The 19,998-nt window shown below is 35.3% G+C and overlaps 2 protein-coding genes across 9 annotated transcripts; one reads left to right on the plus strand and one right to left on the minus strand.

Moving 5' to 3' along the window:
* Positions 1 to 326: 326 nt before the first annotated feature.
* On the minus strand, positions 327 to 11,681 carry LOC6615845 (ras-related protein Rap-2b). Of its 8 annotated transcripts, none has more exons than XM_032724360.1 (7): positions 11,412 to 11,681; positions 9,981 to 10,300; positions 7,734 to 8,095; positions 6,620 to 6,851; positions 4,036 to 4,233; positions 3,067 to 3,159; positions 327 to 3,009 (listed from the first exon to the last, which is right to left on the minus strand). In XM_032724360.1, the coding sequence occupies exons 3-7, from the start codon at positions 7,820 to 7,822 to the stop codon at positions 2,698 to 2,700; spliced, it is 924 nt and encodes a 307-aa protein (XP_032580251.1). In that variant the 5' UTR covers positions 7,823 to 8,095; positions 9,981 to 10,300; positions 11,412 to 11,681; the 3' UTR covers positions 327 to 2,697. The 8 variants fall into 8 exon arrangements, with proteins under 8 accessions (XP_032580251.1, XP_032580249.1, XP_032580250.1 ...); XM_032724358.1 differs by lacking the exons at positions 9,981 to 10,300; positions 11,412 to 11,681 and adding exons at positions 9,523 to 9,568; positions 9,671 to 9,913; XM_032724359.1 differs by lacking the exons at positions 9,981 to 10,300; positions 11,412 to 11,681 and adding exons at positions 9,547 to 9,612; positions 9,671 to 9,913.
* LOC6615846 lies at positions 6,800 to 18,631 on the plus strand. The gene is made up of 3 exons (XM_002040180.2): positions 6,800 to 6,883; positions 17,018 to 17,270; positions 17,469 to 18,631. Exon 3 carries the CDS (start codon positions 17,546 to 17,548, stop codon positions 18,131 to 18,133), a length of 588 nt encoding a protein of 195 aa, XP_002040216.1. The 5' UTR covers positions 6,800 to 6,883; positions 17,018 to 17,270; positions 17,469 to 17,545; the 3' UTR covers positions 18,134 to 18,631.
* Positions 18,632 to 19,998: the final 1,367 nt, after the last annotated feature.

Consider the following 19,998-nt stretch of genomic DNA (forward strand, 5'->3'; position numbering starts at 1 on the left):
TGCATAACGATTCCGGTATATAAGCATTTACAAATATGTATTGTATAAATATAACGCTCTGTTTAGGTTTTTGTTATCTGTGATTCGAATGCGGGTGAATATATGTGTATATATTTTATTGTTGGAAAACCAAATTACAGTGAATCTATTAGTTCCATTTCACTTGGGACTGTTTTGGTTCTACATCTCAAAAGTAATCTTAATAAACGCCTATTATATATCATACCATAATATTATCATATATATTTTACCAATCTATACACGTATTCATAATTTGCAATTGCTTTTGTCCTTGTCATATTCTTTGGTGTTTCCATTTCGTTTTCAATCTTAACCATTTGTTTCAATCTTCTTCTTTGACCCATATAATAGCTAGCCGTAAAGTGAGAAATAAAAGTCAAATATACACTCATTACGTTTCTAAAGATAGGTATTGGATTTATCTTGCCAATTAAAGCTACTTTTTTTAACTACGCATTTGCTTTTGGTTTCTGTCTTAACTTCCACATTCACTTTTCAACACTGATTTCCCACCATTGGTAAAGGGGTCAATTGACGCCTAAGGAAAATTCCGAAATTGGCCTATTTTCCGTATTACTCAGAACATAATAATTTATTCTAAGATAGGATGAAAATCGAACATAAGTTTTTATTAATATAATAATATGAAGTATTGGCATAATGCGCAATAGTATAAAATGTGAATTGCATTTACTCGGCCATTGCCTCATGTGTAATGTGTAATTTTATAACCTTGCAGTATGAATCTGTTTTTGTTCGCCACTCACATAGTATAAAATTATTTCTATCGTAGTTCTTTTTATCAATCTTATTACCATTTCTTTATGGTTTTGTATGTGGTATAACACTGTGCTGCAAAATGGAACTATTAATAAATAACTAGGCGGGATCCAACAGATTTTGTAAGTTACGATGCACACATTCCGAATATAGCTACGGAAAGAGTAGCTGAAGTAAGAGTCCCAAAACAATCCTATTTATGGCCATTTTTGAACGCCCACAACAGGCAAGTGCATTCTTCGTTATTTAATTATTTAATACAGTCTTTTTTTTTGCCATCATTGCATACTCTCCATTTTCGTGACCATATTTGGAATTTGTTCATAGTAATCATCTGCATTTGTTGTGTCCCATTAATGTAATTTTGGGAAATTTAACAATTAAATTTTGACAATAAGAACAACTCAATGTAGTTTGAGAATCTAATCACTAATCATTGCACAATTTGAAACAAAAGAGAATGCCATAGTCGAGTCTATCGACTATCAGATACCCGTCACTCAGTGCGAGGGAGAAATGTAAATATTCTTTTGTCATAACGAAGGTTGGTGTGCGTGACAATTTTGGGCCGTTTTAGAGAAGTCGTAAGAATTTTCTAGAAGAAACTAACGCTGCGTCTACCTATATAAAATCTGCATTGCTAATCTTAGCTTTCAAACATTTTAAGTTCCTAAGATCACAGGTTTTACTCGGACAGACTGATCTGGCCGATCGGCTAGTGATACTGACTAAAAATCATAGCGTTCACACGGACGGACGAACAGACAGATCAAAACAAGGGTAGCAAACGATTACTTGTACCTCTTAAATACTTTTCAACGAACCTAATAACGTATATCCTTTAACTCTACGAGTCCCAAAAAATTTTTAAAACTACATATTTAAAATAAATCATTCTTTCCAAAATTGATATAATGACACCACTTGCCAAAGTAAGAAAAGTTTGTATATACAGGTTATAAATAATCTTTAAGTCTTCCCTTTAAAAAATGTTTCATTTCAAATTGCATCTCAGAGTTAACATTTGCGTTTTGTAACTTAAGATAATGTTCCGTAAAAGAAATGTAAGAACCAGAAACTTGTAGAAAGCACATTTATGCAAAAAAAATTTATTGTGTACAGTGTAATCTATACACAAATAATGAACAAATAATTTTATATATTCCTGTTAAATCAGATAAGACAAATACTCAACTAAGTACTTGTAAAAATTAATTTGTCTTGGGTTATTGTATATGTTTATCTCAGTGATTTGTATATTTTTTTTTGACGATTGAATTTTTGGTCACACACTTAAGTATTCTAAAAGCTGAGTTTAGGAAACCAGAGACTTGTGATGTAGGTACTTACGTTATTGGAGCAATAATAGTAAGATAGAGGTACATTTGAGTAGAGATTGCTCTACAATATTGAGGATTTCATTTTTTTAGATTGATAAAATTGGAAATCCTAGGGAGACAACTTTAAAAATACCCCGCTTAGTTATATGATCCTTCTTCTTTCTTTACTTGCAAAATACAATTTTAGAGTGCTAAATCTGCTTAAAAGAATTTCGAAATACTTTTGAGTCATTGAAAATGATAACGTCAATCTCGTGGACAAAAATATATTAGAATATACTTTCAGATATCAAGCGATTTTAAACGTTTTAATATCCTTTGGGAACAAAAAAAAATCTGTTTAATTAGACGACATGTAATGTTTTTAAGAAAATGTATTCTAGCTCACCCAGAAAGTTGTCTTCCCTTACAAGACTAGAATGAATAGAATGAATCTACCTCTTGTGTTAATATTTGTTCTGTTGTTTGAGTTTAGAAATACGACCCATGTTGTTATTGACTATTGAAAAGGTGTTGAAAACCATTATGTATTAGACCTTTTTTTAGTTTGCCCTGTTTAGGAAATGATGCACGAATTGCGTTTGGCGCCCAAACTTCGCTCCTGGATTCTTTGGAGGTGCTGCAGCTGGGCAGGTGTAGGAGCATGGGATCCGGATCCCCCGGAAGACGACGCAGCTGCGGCTGCAGAGGAGGTAGAAGCGGAGGTACCACCTCCAGAATTGTGGTGCTGGGTGTGGTGCTGGTGGTGGTGTAACGGGGTGCCGGGTCCATTGTTACCAATCTGCTGCGGCAACGACTGACGACGACGACGGAGGGCCGGACTCAGATTGTAAGTTATTTTTGCCTGGGCCAGCAGTTCCTTGAACACCTAGGGTCGAGGGCATTATATAATCGCTAGGTTGGGTTGACAAATGATTGGGCTCACCTGGGTAATGTTTTCATTACTGGAAGCTGAAGCCTCTACAAATCCATTCTCCCAGTCCACAGTAACTACCGATTCTGTGGTGGCGTACTCAACCTACGAAAAGGCAAATAAACATTAAATGGGGAAAGCAATTGGGTGGCCGAAATTATAGTGTGTTTGTGATTTGATTTCGTTCACATTTTCAGGACTCTTTTCTACTACTTTGAAGTTCCAATACAAATTTGAAGAAAATTTCGTCGGCAGTAGGGAAATCCTTAAAAACTTAACATGTTGATTGGATTAATAAGTAAGAAAGAAGGCGTCTGACAGCTTTTTTCTTGTAGGCGTTATAATGAGTATGGCAGTTTTCAAAACACACATGAGCGTAGGCCTCAATAGGATCTATATGCTTAGGAGCAATTTTCTAGCTGTCTTGGTTTTCGATATCTCGAACTGTTTCTAAATTTTTGCAATAAATGAAAATAAAAAATTTCATGGTTTAAAGCAGTGCTTGCGATTTTGAATAAAGATAGATAGGGAGATAGATAAGAAAGGTCTTAGGGAATACAAATATACCCTTATACTCTATGACTAACATATATGATAAGTAAGCTGTAAATATATTTAATATTGTTTAATGAAAGGAATAAGGAGCTATTTTTATCTAACGAATTAAATTCAGCAGTGAAAACAAAAGTGATGGTACTTTATTTTGTGAGACTTTCGCAAAGAGCGTTTTTAGCTTTTAGTCAGCTATGTCACCCAATTTCACATTTAAGATGTTAAATTTTTTTGTTTGAAAAACTTTACATAATTGTCGACTTTTCTTTGCCAAAAAGACAACATTAACAAGATGAAGGGAAGTGCAAAATGGCAAGTCGAGAAACATAGCAGTGCACTTAAATATGAAAATCATTACGCGGTTTCATTTGACAGGAAATTAATTTGGGCTCGGTATAATGAAAATAAGGAAATAAAGTTAGAACGCACCTCTCGCTCGGTTTCTCCATCTGCTAAGAGATCGATCTTGTTCCCGACAACCACAATTGGAACCGCGGTAGTGGCCTTAGTCTCGTGGATCTGATCGCGAATTGTGCGCACCTCCTCAAAAGTGGTGGCATCGGTTACGTCGTAGACCAAAATAAAAGCATCCGCCGAGGATATGGAAAGAGCTCGCATCGCCGGGAACTGAAGAAAAGGAAAATACAAATTTTGATCTTATTTAGACGCGTTAATAATATTTAATATTATTATTTATTTTTAAGATAATTTCCATTAATTTTAAATGTAAGGAAAGAAGCTTTTGAAAACGATGCATTTTAAGTGAGGATTACTTTAACAGTTGTTGTTTACCGTTTAAAAAAATGTATTTGAATATTAATGTTCCGTTTTGAAAACCTTATCATAGATTTTATTACCGGTAGATAATGCATATTTAACTACATTCACATAATATAATTTCATTAATATAGCTAAATTGCTAGAAAATACCAGCTTAAATATTAATATTCAGAATAATAGAAGCATATAATTATATTTTGTAAACCCATACCATGTTAAAATACTTAAGGAAAATAGCAAGCAGAAAAATCACTTACCCATTAATTCATATAGCTATCGTACTTTGCCAATTCCTGAATTAATATTTACACAAAAGTACTCCCCTGTGTGTCTCTGGTCTAATTAGAGGTAGTTGGTGGCTCCGTAGAAATTACCTTCATCTCTGATATGTGCCCCCTTGCATTTATCCTAATGCATGTTCACAATTGTGGCAGAATACCCAACCAAAAACTGAGTTCCTATGTGTATAATTTATGAATTGTGTTTGGAACCTTTCCAAGCCCCAGGACAAGGCAAGTTCTGTGCCGATTATGGAAATCTCAGCACTGATAAAGAATGTAAAGAATTATGATTTTTTTTTAAACATTAGAATCTTATATATGTGTACGATTTTAATCAAGTTATTTAAATTTTTTTTATTTAAAGGTAAATATAGCCATTAAGTTGATAACACCGAATGCAAATCTTGTAACGCCAACTTTACCATATTTCTTTACATACTGCAATAGTTATACCCGTTACTCGGAGAGTAAAAGGCCGCCTCACCAGTCACTCCCACACTTGCGACGAATTTTTAAATTTTTTCTCATTTTATTCCCCAATATATATCGATAGCCCAGAAAAATGATGAAATTTCGCGTTCGCATTCACACTATCTGAGGAACGGGTATCTGATAGTCGGGGAAGTCGATTATAGCATTCTCTCTTGTGTTTTCTTAAATAAGAATATGATACAAATTAGGAAAATTAAGGGCACTAAATCAAGTAATGGGACAAGAATAGTACTTTGTCCTGAGAAAAAAATATTTCTGTTGCGCAATGTTAGCTTTTTGGCTTGCATATTTGCCCATTCGTTATTATTATTAATAACTTGGTTCATAATAAAATATCTATACAATAATGTCAGTCAGTCAGTTACAAATATCTGATAGTCGGGGAAGTCGATTATAGCATTCTCTCTTGTGTTTTCTTAAATAAGAATATGATACAAATTAGGAAAATTAAGGGCACTAAATCAAGTAATGGGACAAGAATAGTACTTTGTCCTGAGAAAAAAATATTTCTGTTGCGCAATGTTAGCTTTTTGGCTTGCATATTTGCCCATTCGTTATTATTATTAATAACTTGGTTCATAATAAAATATCTATACAATAATGTCAGTCAGTCAGTTACAAATAATTAATTTGAAAATGACTAGTTTAACAACGCGATTTATAGTTTTTTTATGGGAACGCCTTAAAAATGTCTGTTCATTTTTCACTCAGGACACATTGCCAAATGTCGCATTGACAGTCTCAGTTCATTTAATTTTGTTCGGTCAGTCTCTGCTTGATTGACTCTATTTGCAGCATATATATCCAGCATATAGCCAGCAATTATATGTTCGGTATGTAAACTATGTAGAAAGTGTCCTACACCATGTAGTCGTAAACGACCGCCCTCTGATGTTCGCTTACATGAATAAGACAATTTCAACACGCAAATTGAATAGTAAGGTTGTAACTTACGTGCAGCCTGTTGAACGGGTATAAAATAATGACGAAAATGGGGGACTTTTCTGTAAAATCAGACGATTTGTATTAAGGAATCGGATTCGGAAAACTGAATCCAGGTCAAAAGATCAAATATCGCTCTGCGAAATTATTACACAGAAACTAAATCAATGCTGCTGGGACCGGTACAGTCCTTTTAGAGTATTTAAAAACGCTGCTGCAGAGCGATTACGGGGACTTTAGTAAAACTACCAAATTTTCTGGCACAGAATAAGTCAGCATGAATACCAGCTTTTGAACCTTTTGGCTGTCCACATGCAATTTATATGTAGAGTGAGTCTGTATGTACTAGGGATACCCTTCATACCAGTAACTGTAAATTCAATTCAATCAAGTTCACTTTTAATGACTACAAATGATTTTATAACCGTTAATAAAAATCAACAAATTCAAGAAACCCTTGCGGCACTTAAATCAAGTGAAACGTTGATTTAAGCGTACGTGGCGTAATTTTTGCTCACCTCGTATGAGCCGGCAGTGTCCAGAATATCAAGGGTAAGGCTCACGCCGGCGATGGAAAAGTTGCCTTGGTGCATTTCCTCAATGGTCCGCTTGTATTTGGTGCTAAATGTGTTGTACAGAAACTGGGTGATTATTGACGTTTTTCCCACTTTTGCAGAGCCCATGACGACGATTTTGTGGCGTGCGTTGGCCGGTCCAATGGCATCATCTACTGCGTTGTTTCTACCAACCCTGCGAATGCGTGATTTTCGGTTGGCATTGAGGTAGGTTAAGAAAGACGAACATGAAACATTTAGTTAGTTCACAGCATTATTATATACTCTCTACTGCTCTTCATTATTATATACCCTTTGAGAGGATATATTGAATTCAGTCAAAACTTTGCAAAGCATGGCTGAAGAAATATGTTACTCTGTAACAAAAACTCTTTAAGTCAACGGTACAATCAAGTGCCAAATTTGGTTGGACAATACGTAGAATCCATGATTTTATATTACTCTGCTTTCTTGGTACCTTAGGTGTTTTATTAATATTTTTTTTTTTAAAGGGACAAAGCAAGAAAACACAAGGAAAAATGTAATCAGAAGCAGTAAGAACTTGAAATTTTTGTCCTGACAGGCGAAACAAATGAAAAGTATGCAAACTACGAACATCAGTGACTGCGTTTTTCTTTCCCTTTTATGTCGTTTTTTGAACCCAGTCGAATAATAAGAATGCTGCCTTGGTGCTGAAAAAATAATGCCAGTTTAAGTAAAATGAGAATCTTACAAATGTTCGCGACAATTTTCTAATACAGTTCGCCAAATCATTTTCAGTTTTTTTTTCTTATAACCATTTTATGAAAAAAGTAGTTTGCTATAAGTTGTTAGTTTGGTGGGCTGCAACCAAGTATGGGTATACTCTGCTTATTTTGATCACGAAATGCTTTAAGTACAATTTTCAAAATTTTTTTTATGATATTCCTTGCTTCCACTCTCATAAATATGTTAATGTTGGTATAATTTAACTTCGCATAAGTGAATATGTTTCTATATTTCGATAGAAATTCAAGTCACCGAGATCATCAACGATTCGAATATGATTTTATAACGAATATCTGCTGTAATGACTTACTTTTCACGCTTTGGCTTATCCTCGGCATTGTCGTCCTTCATAAACGAGGGCTGCAGGCTGAATCGGCGGCGTAAGTGGCGGCCACGCATATTGTAATCCTTGGAATACCTGTGTGGTCTCCCTGATTGTTGAGGCTACTGATAAATCAACGACCCTCGCTTAAGACTTAATGTTCATGCTTCGTATGCAGTTTTATATTTGCAGCTTAGCTGGCAATGTAGCGCTCACTGGCAAACTGTTAGTCCATCGTACTTAGCTTATTCTTAGCCTATTTAGCGTTTATCCCTTTGCTTTTCGTCTTACCACCAGAATGTGCAAATATATTGAGAATGCAAATTTTTGCGTTGTATTCCTCTGTTCACCTGCAAATGAAGGGATTGTGGATCAGAGGCAAAACAATAACAACACACCTTCCTAGTTTTCTGCTGCTGGAAAAAAGTATTGTTAAAGAAAGACGGAAAATATCAAGCCAACAAAAGGGAGAGATTGAGTCCAAAGATCTGTCAAAGATTTAAATACCATGTTGAAAAATATATAAATATCAGATACCCCTTACTCAGCTAGTGGATATACGAACTCTAAACTATATAATTTTTCTGGAATATTGATAAATATTGGTAAATAAAATAAGAAAAACTTAAAAAATTGTTCAAAAGTGCGGGCGATGCAGTTTTGGGCGGCTTGTCGGCGTAAGAGTGGGCGTGGAAATAAGTTTTTCGCAAATCAATAGTAATTTTCAAACTAATAAAAAAAATGAAAAAATATCAAAATATTTTGCAAAAGTGTAGACTTGGCAGTTATGGGTAGTTTGTGGGCGTTAGAGTGGGCTTGGCAACAAGAAGCTAAGATCTTCCTAAGATCTCGACGTTCATACGGACGGACATGGGCAGATCGTCTCGGTTATTGATCCTGATCAAAAATATTTTTACTTTATATTGTCTAAAACGCTTTGTATTGTCTGTTACACACTTTTCAAATAATCCAATATACCCTTTTACTCTACGAGTAACGGGTACAAATAACGGGTATATACAAAGATGAAATTGATTACTAGTTGATAAACATGACACTATCGTCACTTTATACTTTTTACTTTTTTTATATAAAACATTTATTTGAATGAATGAATGAATTTGAATGAATCGGCCTGCCCAGCTATTAAAATGTCAGATGAATTACCAAAGAATGAGAAAGGGTGGCATAAAAAAATTATTAAAGGGGCGGACTTTCCTTTCCACACTAACAGAAAGTCCTTAGTCAGGAGAAGAAAATGCTGCCTTTTAATAGTTCTTAAACAATTCGAAAAAACGGTTAATGCAATGGGTGAAATGTTGATACATTTTTCTCCCCTTGATACATTTTTCTTCTGATTTTTGGGCTCACGTTCGGTGAGGAATGGTAATGAATTTGGGCCTTTTACAAGGAATGAAGGCAGATGAAATACAAATAAACAATCAGAACAAGGACAAGCTGAGACAAATTAAGTGTCACAAAAAATGAATAAGAATGCTACTTTTCGGATGAGGGTGAACACCATTAGACAAAATAATAACGAAATGATTATCACCGATATGAACGAATCCGAAACTTCTCAAAGACAATGGGGACTGTAAAAGAATTCACTCGAAAGAGAAGATCTGTTGATAGCTTATATTACATGAAATATAAAACTGTACCGCTCTTTAAGCTTCCCATCTCTTCGAATTCCCCAACACAGAATTAAGTAAAATTAATTACTGTTACTGTTGGTAACATGTATCTGGCAACAACCGAGTAAACAAACACGTACTTAACTTAAAATGTCACTTCTTACAAGGAGGTGATACTGCTGCGACCTAAGATTAAAAGAAAGATCTCGATTTAGAAACCGCGTTGCCTTCTAAACAGTGATTTATTAATTATTAATTGCTTTAAATAGATTATCGCAAAAATTTTACTTTATGTGCAGGCAACAAAAGTCTGAGTTGTGAAATCTGAGTCAACGAGCAAAAGCCAATAACCCAAAGCAGCCAAATGACATGCTGGTACACAAGAGCTTCTTATCAGCCATGGGCCATGTGGCCATGTGTGTAGTATGAAAGAGCTTTTTTTAGCTCGCCACAGTGGGGCAAACATACAATTTTTGTTGAATGGTTCTTAAAGTCTCCCTACTAACTTTTGCTGTTTACTGAGCAATAACATAATATATTAGATAAGAGCCTTCGTAATTAATAATTAATATCGTATACTTATACTATTTACAATTACTTTTTTCTTTCGAAGCTATGTCTTCGGTTGCTTAGGGACACAGTTGCGGAAAAATTGTCTTTTGTTAACGTAAAAGTTGTTGCTCCACTTTCCCTTTACCTAAGCGGTCAGTACGCCGGTCTTTAAAGGTACGCCCTAAGCTGCAGATTTAGCTCAAAGATACATCGAACTACAAAAAACAACGACAACAGTTGAACAACTTTATTTTTTTCAAATAATTGACTTTTTACTCTCCTTACTCCCAGCGGACTGGAGATCTATGTCCCGCAAGGCTTGGGTTTCCAATTGTTCTCGTTTTAATTGGTGTTTTATGTTGAGTACTAGGGATAAAAAAAAATTATATTCAGAATTGGGGTGTCAATGAAAAACTTTATTTGCCATAAACGAAATAGTGATATAGCAATCACATCAATCACCTACAGCAAAATATCGATAACTTTAATTGATACAAGCAGTAATATATAAAATTTGTATTTCTTTAAATGATATATCGTATAGAAATTGGGAAATAAATATTAATTTTCCCTGAATCCAACCAATTCCAAATGCTTGAGAATATCCTTGAAGTGGAATTTAATGGAGATACAAATTTAATGAGAGGTAATCTGCATGGCAGTCATACCAGTCAGTGAGCGATTTAACACGAAACAGATAAGTGTTAATTACGTTTGTTTTATAGTTGGCCTTAATAGGAATTGTATGCGTGTCGAATACGAAATCCATTAAAATGGGGGAATATAGGTCTTAAAGCTGGCAATTTTCAATGAAAAGGGGATAAAACGATAGGGATAATATGAGATGGAACCCTGGCATTGATGAGTAATATGGGTAATAATCGACACTGGCCATGACAATGATTGCGTTCAATGCCAATAGAGCTGTTTATCTGTGCGTAAAATAAACATTTTATCTGATTATCGATTACGGTAACTGAGTTAATGAAATAATGAATACATCGAACATATATAGGGAAATCCTTTGGTTCAGTTAGGAAAAATAATGCCATAATGACCCCTGAAGCAAAAAAAGGAAGGATTTTGAAAATTTGCAAAAGTATAATTAAGGAAAAATCTGAAAATGCTAGTTAGCTAGTAGCCTATTTGGTAAAACAAGTTACTTCATCGATTTAGATATCACCAGTAATATGCTTATTAAATTTTAATTTAGATTAAAAATAAATTATCGTTTGCCAAATTACATTTTTGAAGATGTTAGGTATGAAAAGGTTGTATTTTAGTAAGTCAACTAACATCTATTTCAAGTTTTAATGTGTGCATTATGATACGGTAGAAGAGGCACTACACGTCATATTAATTAGCAACATTCATATCTGGACTTGGAAATGGCATAATTGAAGTTCATCATAAAGCGCAAGATTTAAAATATTGTATCCATGATTTACCACTCAAATTTAACCGACTCTTTTAGTACCTGTTCTCCGAGGTGGCTTTGACTTTGAAACTTGTAAATTAATTACTTCTTTGGTGTGTTAAATTTTTCAAACACTCAAATCACAGAAACACAAGTAAAAAAAGAATCTTTGCCATGTACGAAAGAAATAACAAATTTTCCCTTTAGTTTTTATCTAGGGTGGTATTTAATTTTCTGCTAAGAGTGGACTGTTTTTGTAGCTGTTGAGATGAAAATTGTTTTGGGGGAGATGCGATGGAACAACACGCTGCGTCGAGTTCCCGGGAAAAACTGACAGGGAACCGAGTGTTACACTTGATGCATGCCCGAATTGAAAGTCAGGTACCGAAGGTCGACACGAAGCTGAATACGGCCAACCTATGGGTGGTGAAAAGGAGTAAAGAAGTTTTTGGGTGTAAAAGCGCCACAAGTGCATGCCAAAAAACGAAGAAAAGGCACACGCACAACAAAGCTGAAATATGTGAATTTTACATCCTACCGAAGATGAAGATTTCTTTGACCGTAGGTCATGCGAAAAAATCGGGTTAAAAGGGGGGCAGAGGAGCATGGCGAAGCTTTAGCTGAATGCTGAGCTTTTTCCTAATGAGCTTTCGAGCTAAGTAGATGCAACCGCTACGGGATACACATGGCAAAAGATACATTCAAATATTGCGAAAATGGCTTTATTAATTTTCATAAAGTTTAGGTTCCACAGAAAATTATGACAAAATCATTTAATAAAATCATTAAACTATTAGCCTGGATGAATTTTGCATCCACCATCGACATAGCAGGACCCACACTGAACAAGTTTTTAATTTTTATATTAATATAAATTAAAAGTTATGTAAATAAATTGCTTATATTGCTTTACATGTCTCATAATTTTTTTGTTCTAATGTAAAGCATTCAAATCTTCGTTGTGAAAATATATTAGATTTTTGCTTTGTTCTTGGGAGTTCCTGAATTTTTTGATTCTATTATTGATTGTGAGACAGACAATGTCAACGACAATTGTATGAAACCGCAGCGAAAAAACTTCTCAACACAAAGTTACGGCTGCAGTTGGAAATTTGTCGCAAAAAGGGATAAACAGTAAACAAGCAAAATATTGTTAATGGAAGCATACTTCTATGCTCTATTAAAAGTAACATAAGAGATGTTGTCACGTTTGTAGGCTACGTCATTTATTTATTTTTCGTACGACCAAATTTATTTGAAATTTACCATTGTGTCATGGCAATTTTCTTTGGTGCAATTAGTTTGCTTCGGAGTCATATACTGATGTGTACTAATGTCGTGCGGGTACCTCATGCCTCCACCTGAAAACAGTTCAATAATAATAAGCCCCCAGTGAGTTTTCAATGATTCAAAAAAACAAATGACAGCTTTGTTCAGCTATGCGGGTCAAAGGCCATAAAAGTCGATATACATTGGTGTATATACATGTATGGTATGTATGTACCTGAGCGCTGACTCTGACGGCTCTTTAATTTACATATTTCTCTGGATGTGTAAACTGTGTCAACTGAAGTGTGTTTTGCTGCCTTTACTTCATTATACCCGTGCTCATGTATATATGTGTTATAGTGAGCCTTTAGAAACATGCAAAGCGCAGGCGTCACGGAATCGGCATGCTTTCATATCAACTTTTTAGTTTTTATAATACTCGAAATTATGCAGACAGGCAGGCAGTCGTAGGGACATGGCCAGCTTGACTCGATCAGTTATCCTTATAGAATCGGAATGGCTTCCTTTTATCATTTTAATACTTTTCGACGAATCTAATATACTCTTTTTTTCTCTACAAGTAACTTACTTGGCGATTATAATTATTATGTAACTCAAAACACAAAATGCAATAAAAGTATGGAAGTGAGCAGGAATTTGGTGGCTTGTGTGATGTTTCAATAGTTGGCAGACGTAACTGACTATATCAGAATTACGAGCCGAGTCTCTTTAAGTAAAGAGCTTGGACGTATATGAATCAGAAACATTACAAGGTACAGGATTAGGTACAATCCAGAGCCCTACATGGTTGTTCAATACTTAAACACGGCGTCCTCATTGTATTTTACTATTTTCACCCCCTCCATTTTTCTTTTATTTTCTGCTCTGGGCCTGTTTATTCTCTTGGGCGCATTTGGAAAATATCAGCCTTGCGCTTTGTTGGTTTTCAATCAGATTTTGTTTATCAATGTTTTGCTGGCAACAAAAGCTAATGATTAATAACAAGCTGGCAGCAATAATCCTTGATTCCCCTGGAAATATGTTGTAATTATCGTGCATCGCAAGCAATAAAGTTCATCGGAACCTGTAACCCTAATCTTGAGTTAACCTGTAAAAATCTATGTAATATATTGATCGCTGTTCATAAACAACTTTTGATGAAAACTTCATTATTTTATAAATACCAACATATATACACAATGCACATTGTTATATCTTTTGACTATATGAACTATTTAGTTGTCATATTGAGTAACTGTGTTTTTTCTGTTTTGAAGCACTTACCCAGCCCAGTAAAATAGCTCATGAAAAATTTAAAGCAAATCTATTTCTTTTAAAATGGAATAGTCGAGGTTCTTAAAAATAGAGTACCCTCATAAGCTTACTTTTTTAGTTTAAAAGTTTAAATTACTACAGTTAACTTTTCTGATATAAAAAACCAACATATAAGATTTAACATTTATTGAAGTTGTTCAAGATGCCATAATAATAGGATAAGCCATGGGGCGTTGTAAAAAAAATGTTTGGAAAGGTAATGATAAGAATTTAAAACGAATTTAGTCAACAAAGAGTAATGTCCATACATACATATGTAAGTATGCCCAGGTTTCGTTATATGTTGAAAAACCATCGGTCTTTACCATATGAAAAATTAAAAGCTCTGCATGCAGTGCAATGCAAAATAAAATAGATCGCGGACTAATGAGCGTGACAAGGACAACTTGACAGAGGCGGAAGCAGTCAAAGAGACGGCGACATGTCGTCACCGTCATCACAAGTTTAACAGGAAGCCACGCCCACTCAACAGGTGCCCAGGTGAATTTACTGAAAGCGGCAACAACAAGAGCATAGAAAATAACATCGCAAGAATATAGATTTAAAGGGTCAGAAACGCTCCTTTATTCATTATTTTTCCTGATCTTATAAGTTTTTACGTGAAAAAAATTATAGAAAGATAATAATTCCGGGAAAGATTCATTATTAGTTCTAGTGTTTTCTTCTTTTCAGCGAGAGCAGTTTTTTTCGGATCATGTCTTTAGAGGGTATATAAAAAAAGGTCTGGCACACATGTTATAAATATGCAATTAATTATTTAGGAGCGTGGAATGCTGAAGACAGCGATTTCTATGAACGAGCAGATTAAGTCTCTTTAGGGACTTTGCCGTCGTCGTCCCGTGGTCTAGCCCAATCGATTCGTCATTAGTCATCTGGCCAGCGGGTAGGAGGGACAACTATGTGCAAATCACCATTTGGCCGGATGTGAACTAGCGCTTTGATTTATGTTAATTCTTGTAGTGCCCTGCACTCGAGAACTGCAACAGAACTGTCACAGATTTTTCCCGTTTGTTTTTTCGCTTTTTATTTACACGTAGAGTAAAATTGTATACTAGATTCGTTGTAGCATTACCGTATTATGTTTATATATACATGTACCTTCCTCAGGATCACTAGCCCAGATCTGGGCATGTCCCTTCGTCCGTATGAAAGCAGTTTTTTAATTTAATTTACTTTTTTGTATTGTCAATTTCTATCCATATGCCAAACAAATTTTGGCCATACATAAAACATAATTCTGAATTTTATTTAAGTTATCATAACGGGTATTGGATAGTCGAGTTTCTTGTCTATAGCGTTCTCCCTTCTTGCTACTTCTTTTTTTTTTTATTTGGCTTGTGACCCAATGACTTGGTTCTCGTTCTTATTTTTGGCTTGCCCCAGACACTTTGGCGTCGACTTTTAGGTTGTTGCACTTTGGTACCCCAGTTATTAAAACTTTGATTGCTCTCTGTATTTTATTTTGACCGATACGACTGCAGGATAGGTCATGTGTCAACAATCAGCAAACCATTTGTTATTTTCCTGCAGTCAATGAAGATTGATTTCAGTCATAAGAAAGGAACGTAGGGCTACCGGAGAGGTGCTAAATAACTCTGCTCTCTGAGATAAATTATGCGCAATTTCTCCTCCTCAAAAAAAAATCAGCATGAACTTATTCAGCACTTTAAAGCTTAAGTAATACAAACTAAGCTTTCGCTGCTTAAAGCTAAAAATCTATATTTTATGACAAAAGCTCAATTTTATGAGCATGTACTTTGCAACGTTTTTAACATGCCGTTACTTTTAAAGAAAGACTTGGGCATCTGCATAAGGCGACATATCCATGTGAATTTACAAGGAAAGAACGATGCAGTCGATCGCGTCGACTTACAGGTACGTGTTATTCCGCTAGAGGAAGTGCGTTGGAGATGTATATAGATATGGATGGGTATATTTATAGAACATATACTGATAGAAATTTACGAAACTAATACAAATTCAAATAATATCAACAAATTTTGAAATGTGTGAGCGTGGCAGTTTTGGGAGGTTTGTAGGCCTTATAGTGGGCGTGGTAATGTTTCAAAAAACTTGCGTCGATTTCGTCTCTAGAATATGTATCCTTAATCTCAACATTCCAGCTTTTATAATTCCTGAGATCTCTACGATGGACAGACGGACAGGGACAGATCGACTGGGCAAGAATATATAAGCTTTATATGGTCGGAAACGCTTCCTTCTACTTCTTAGATACTTTTCAACGAATCTAGTATATACTTTAAGTCTACGAGTAACGGGTATAAGAAGTATAATTTGAACAGTATATTGTTTTTTATAAAGAACTAAAGAGGTTAAAGTACTTGACCGGTAAATGAATCTTACTTCTAGTACTTACCAAATCATCCCACATTAAAGCAACTGATTAAATAATGATATTGAAGATTGCACACATTTGTATATAGAGAGTGGGAGAGAGCGATATCTTCCTCCATATGGCTGTCCTAAACCTGCCGACTCACGTTTGCCGGCATGACAGGTTGGGTTGCCCCATTAGCCGAGAGTTTCTTTTGATGAAGCAAACTCGTAGAAGTGTGTTCCTCTGGAGACGTATTCGTTTGATACCACTGTGAGCCATGAAATGTAACCCATTGGGTTAGTATGGTTGCGTTTGTAAAGCTGATGTCATCATCATTTAGCCAAAAAACCCGAGACTTATTCCACTGGTCCATCCATAAATAGCCATCATTTGAAAAGATAAAGTGTAATTAAGAAATAGTGTAATTAAGAAATACGTGTTATTCGTATTTCAATGGTCCTTTTATCAAATCAGATTTTTTTTTAATATTTACATATTTTCCTTCTTCCATGACAAACCGTAAAAGGCAGCGTTTTTAAGTGCAGATAAAGGAAAGTAGTGGATTTAGACAGCGTTTGAAACTCGCTTAGGTTGTGATAAAACAATAATTGAATAAACTAAGAACTGACGATTATATATGTATGCATTAAGCTGTTTACGAGTACCTAGCATAGCCTACTCTGCGTTGGTTTAGTAAATACAATGGCTTTCTTACTTTTTTTAGATCACGTTGCCTTGCTGAAACTGTCAGTGTTTGGACTTGCCTATCACAAGCCAGATGGCAAAACATCAGAAGTAAAATTGTCTGTGAACACACAAAATCACACGAAAAAATCTCGGAAAAAAAAATTGTACAAAATTTTACCGATTCGCTCTCGACCAGATTTAAAATTTTGTTTCGGCCGAACTTCAAATTAGGAATACAAAAGAACGGTGTGTCGAGTGTGTACCAAAATCAAATCGTGTTTAGCTAGTTGGTGAGTCTTATTGGAAGCTCTGCATATTCCGAATATTAGTGAAATTTGTCCCCATTTCCGAATCGCATTTGGTTTTACATGACATACGCACACAAATGGAAGTCTTACTTGTAATTGTATATGTGTGGGCACGCTGTTTTCGGAGTAATCGGTTGGGATTAACTTTGAAATTAATACTTTTTTAATTTGCCTTTTCAGACGTCTGGATATATGCTACTTTGACTAGTCGTTAACTATTTTCAAGTGATCGGAAGCAAACGTAGACTCGATTAACCATGGGTAAAAAGGGCAAAGGAAAGAAGGGCAAGAAGCCCGCGGCAGTTGTGGCTCCCATCGAGGCACCACCATGTCCTCCGTGTCCGGAACCACCAAAGCAGATGCAACCACTTGACGCTTGTCCAGAGTCTAGCGGACCCCACGATGTCCTTCGGGCTCAACCGAATCATTACCCGGCTCTTCTTCGTATTCCGGAAACGATGGCGGTGGTGGGCTCTGAGAATGGATGCTACGATAGCATTTGCAAGCTCCTGAGAGCCGGATTCCGGTGTGCCGAGAGAGTTTTCGTGATGGCCCCTTGGGGCAACTACGTGGTGTTCCGGTATCACAACAATAATGACTTTATTTACTTTCTGTTTGATGGATGCACCTGCGATGTTAATAGGTTCCGCTATCTAGACCTCAGCTGCGGAACTGCCGGATTTCTTTTCTTCGATAATATGCACGACGTCATTAGTTATATTATCCAGTCTCGAAAGACGCGTCTATATCTGGAGAATCTAAACAAGATTGCCATCGATCAGATTGTGGAGGAGTATGGCGCTGTAACGTACACCCAAAAGGCGAAATGTATGCGATTCGCTTAAATGGGTCCCATATGATTTCTAACAAAAGAGAGGAACGCAAACACACGACGAGGATAATACTGGACGCCAGGCTTTGCTTTAAACATTTAACATATTTTGGTACAATCTTTATCAATAAATAATAATCACTTTGAAAGCAAATAAGACCAATTTGCATAGCCTTAACACCAATAGCGGTGATAGCGTTAAACCAAAGAGTTTATTTTACATCTCAAAGTTAATCCTTTTGTAAAGTTTTGCTAGGCAAGTCGAGGTTAGCGTACGATCAAAAGAAGGTAAATAACAATAGTCAACTTACATTATTGCAATATTACTGTGGATAAGATACAAATTGTAAATATCATATTAACAGAGACTTACAGGGTGTGTGTAAAGATTTTTTTCTATCACTGTACAGATTCCTTTGAATAGAATGGAAATTATGCAGATGCATAATTTTCATGTTACTCGGCTTAAAAGAATAAAGCGCACGATCCAAAATCCAAAGCCCTCAAATTATTATTGCTTGCTACAAACTGAAAGAAGAAGAAACCCAATAGAAACAAGGCGAACCTTCCAAGTAAGAGGTCAAGTTTTGGAGGCCCATGAATTGTGAAAACCGCTAAGTATTCGCAACAAAGTGCCTAACAAGCAAACAAGCGCCGGCCACGCGATATTTGAATATTTATAAAATTAGTCGAATTGTTGATTGATGAAAAAAAAAAAAAACAGATTTTCAGTATTTAAAGATATTATTTCAAAATTAAATATTGTTTACATTACTTGCTATAATGTATATATATTGTTATTTTTTAGTGGCTGCGATTTTTAAGCAATATATTTACTTGACATTTGTCTGGGCTAAGAGAGAAGGCTCGGCTGGTTCGGCCAATGTTTCACCGGTGTGGCAAGTGTCCGGTTTCCCTCACCATACCTCGTGTGCCCCTCCTTAACTCCCGTAAGCACCTTTTAACTATCCAAACTCCTGACTAGCCATGTCCCATTTAACATTTTACAATGAGTAGCATATTTGTATGGCTGCGCGGCGTTTTAAGGCCCAATCGATCGGAGGATCGAGATTGAGGCACCGCAAATATAGTTAAATATATAATAATTTAATATATGAATATTTTATTCATAAAATTAAAATTCCATTAGTTAATGTGCAATACATTAAACTACCAAAAAAAAAGGTATCTATTTTCCGAAAAAATATATATAATTGCCCTTTCACGTTGTCGGCAAATGTCAGCCTACTATTTACATATATAAATGCACACCTCACCCTCAACTATTTGCAGACTCAAAAACTTTGTCATCTCCCCTTTTGAAGCTCCTGCCCCGATGACCCCGCTCGAAACTTTTTACTTCTCGAATAATAATATTTACTAGCACAAAAAATGATTTCGTCCTTTAAATTATAAGTTTTTATTATTTATTTTTAGTTATTATGAATATAATCAGTTATCCATTATTCATCAAAATTATACTATTATTATTTATTTATATGTGGCCTGGACTTAGATCATCTCCAAGACTTTTTGCGCTTTGCTAAAAAACAGCAAATTGGCTTCTATTGTTTCGGTCTTGGGTTTCCGTTGATTGAATTTTTGGTTATTGCGGTTACCTTTTACCAGCTTTATGCGCTGCATGCAACATTAGTCAATGACACTCGTCGCTGGATGTTGATGTTGTTGTTGCTTAGTTGCCAGTTTGCAACATCATCTTGCGTCAGTCGCTGAAATGATTATATATATTTGGCATGAACCTCCTCTTTCTTACTATGTGAATATTTGTGTAATTTTTAGATATGTTTTCTAATCTATTTGGGATTTCTTCAAAACAAACCAAATAATCGTTATAGATTTTAAATCAATTAATATTCT

Source organism: Drosophila sechellia, chromosome X, assembly GCF_004382195.2.
Source record: "Drosophila sechellia strain sech25 chromosome X, ASM438219v1, whole genome shotgun sequence".
Classification (NCBI taxonomy): Eukaryota; Metazoa; Arthropoda; class Insecta; order Diptera; family Drosophilidae; genus Drosophila; species Drosophila sechellia.

Coding starts and splice junctions, on each gene's coding strand:
- LOC6615846 (XM_002040180.2), top strand. CDS start 17,546: ATGGGTAAAAAGGGCAAAGGAAAGAAGGGCAAGAAGCCCGCGGCAGTT.
- LOC6615845 (XM_032724356.1), bottom strand. CDS start 7,822: ATGCGTGGCCGCCACTTACGCCGCCGATTCAGCCTGCAGCCCTCGTTT. Junction 4,234..6,619: donor ACACTGCCGGCTCATACGAG/GTGAGCAAAAAT, acceptor CCTTTTCTTCAG/TTCCCGGCGATGCGAGCTCT. Junction 3,160..4,035: donor ATGGAGAAACCGAGCGAGAG/GTGCGTTCTAAC, acceptor GCCTTTTCGTAG/GTTGAGTACGCCACCACAGA.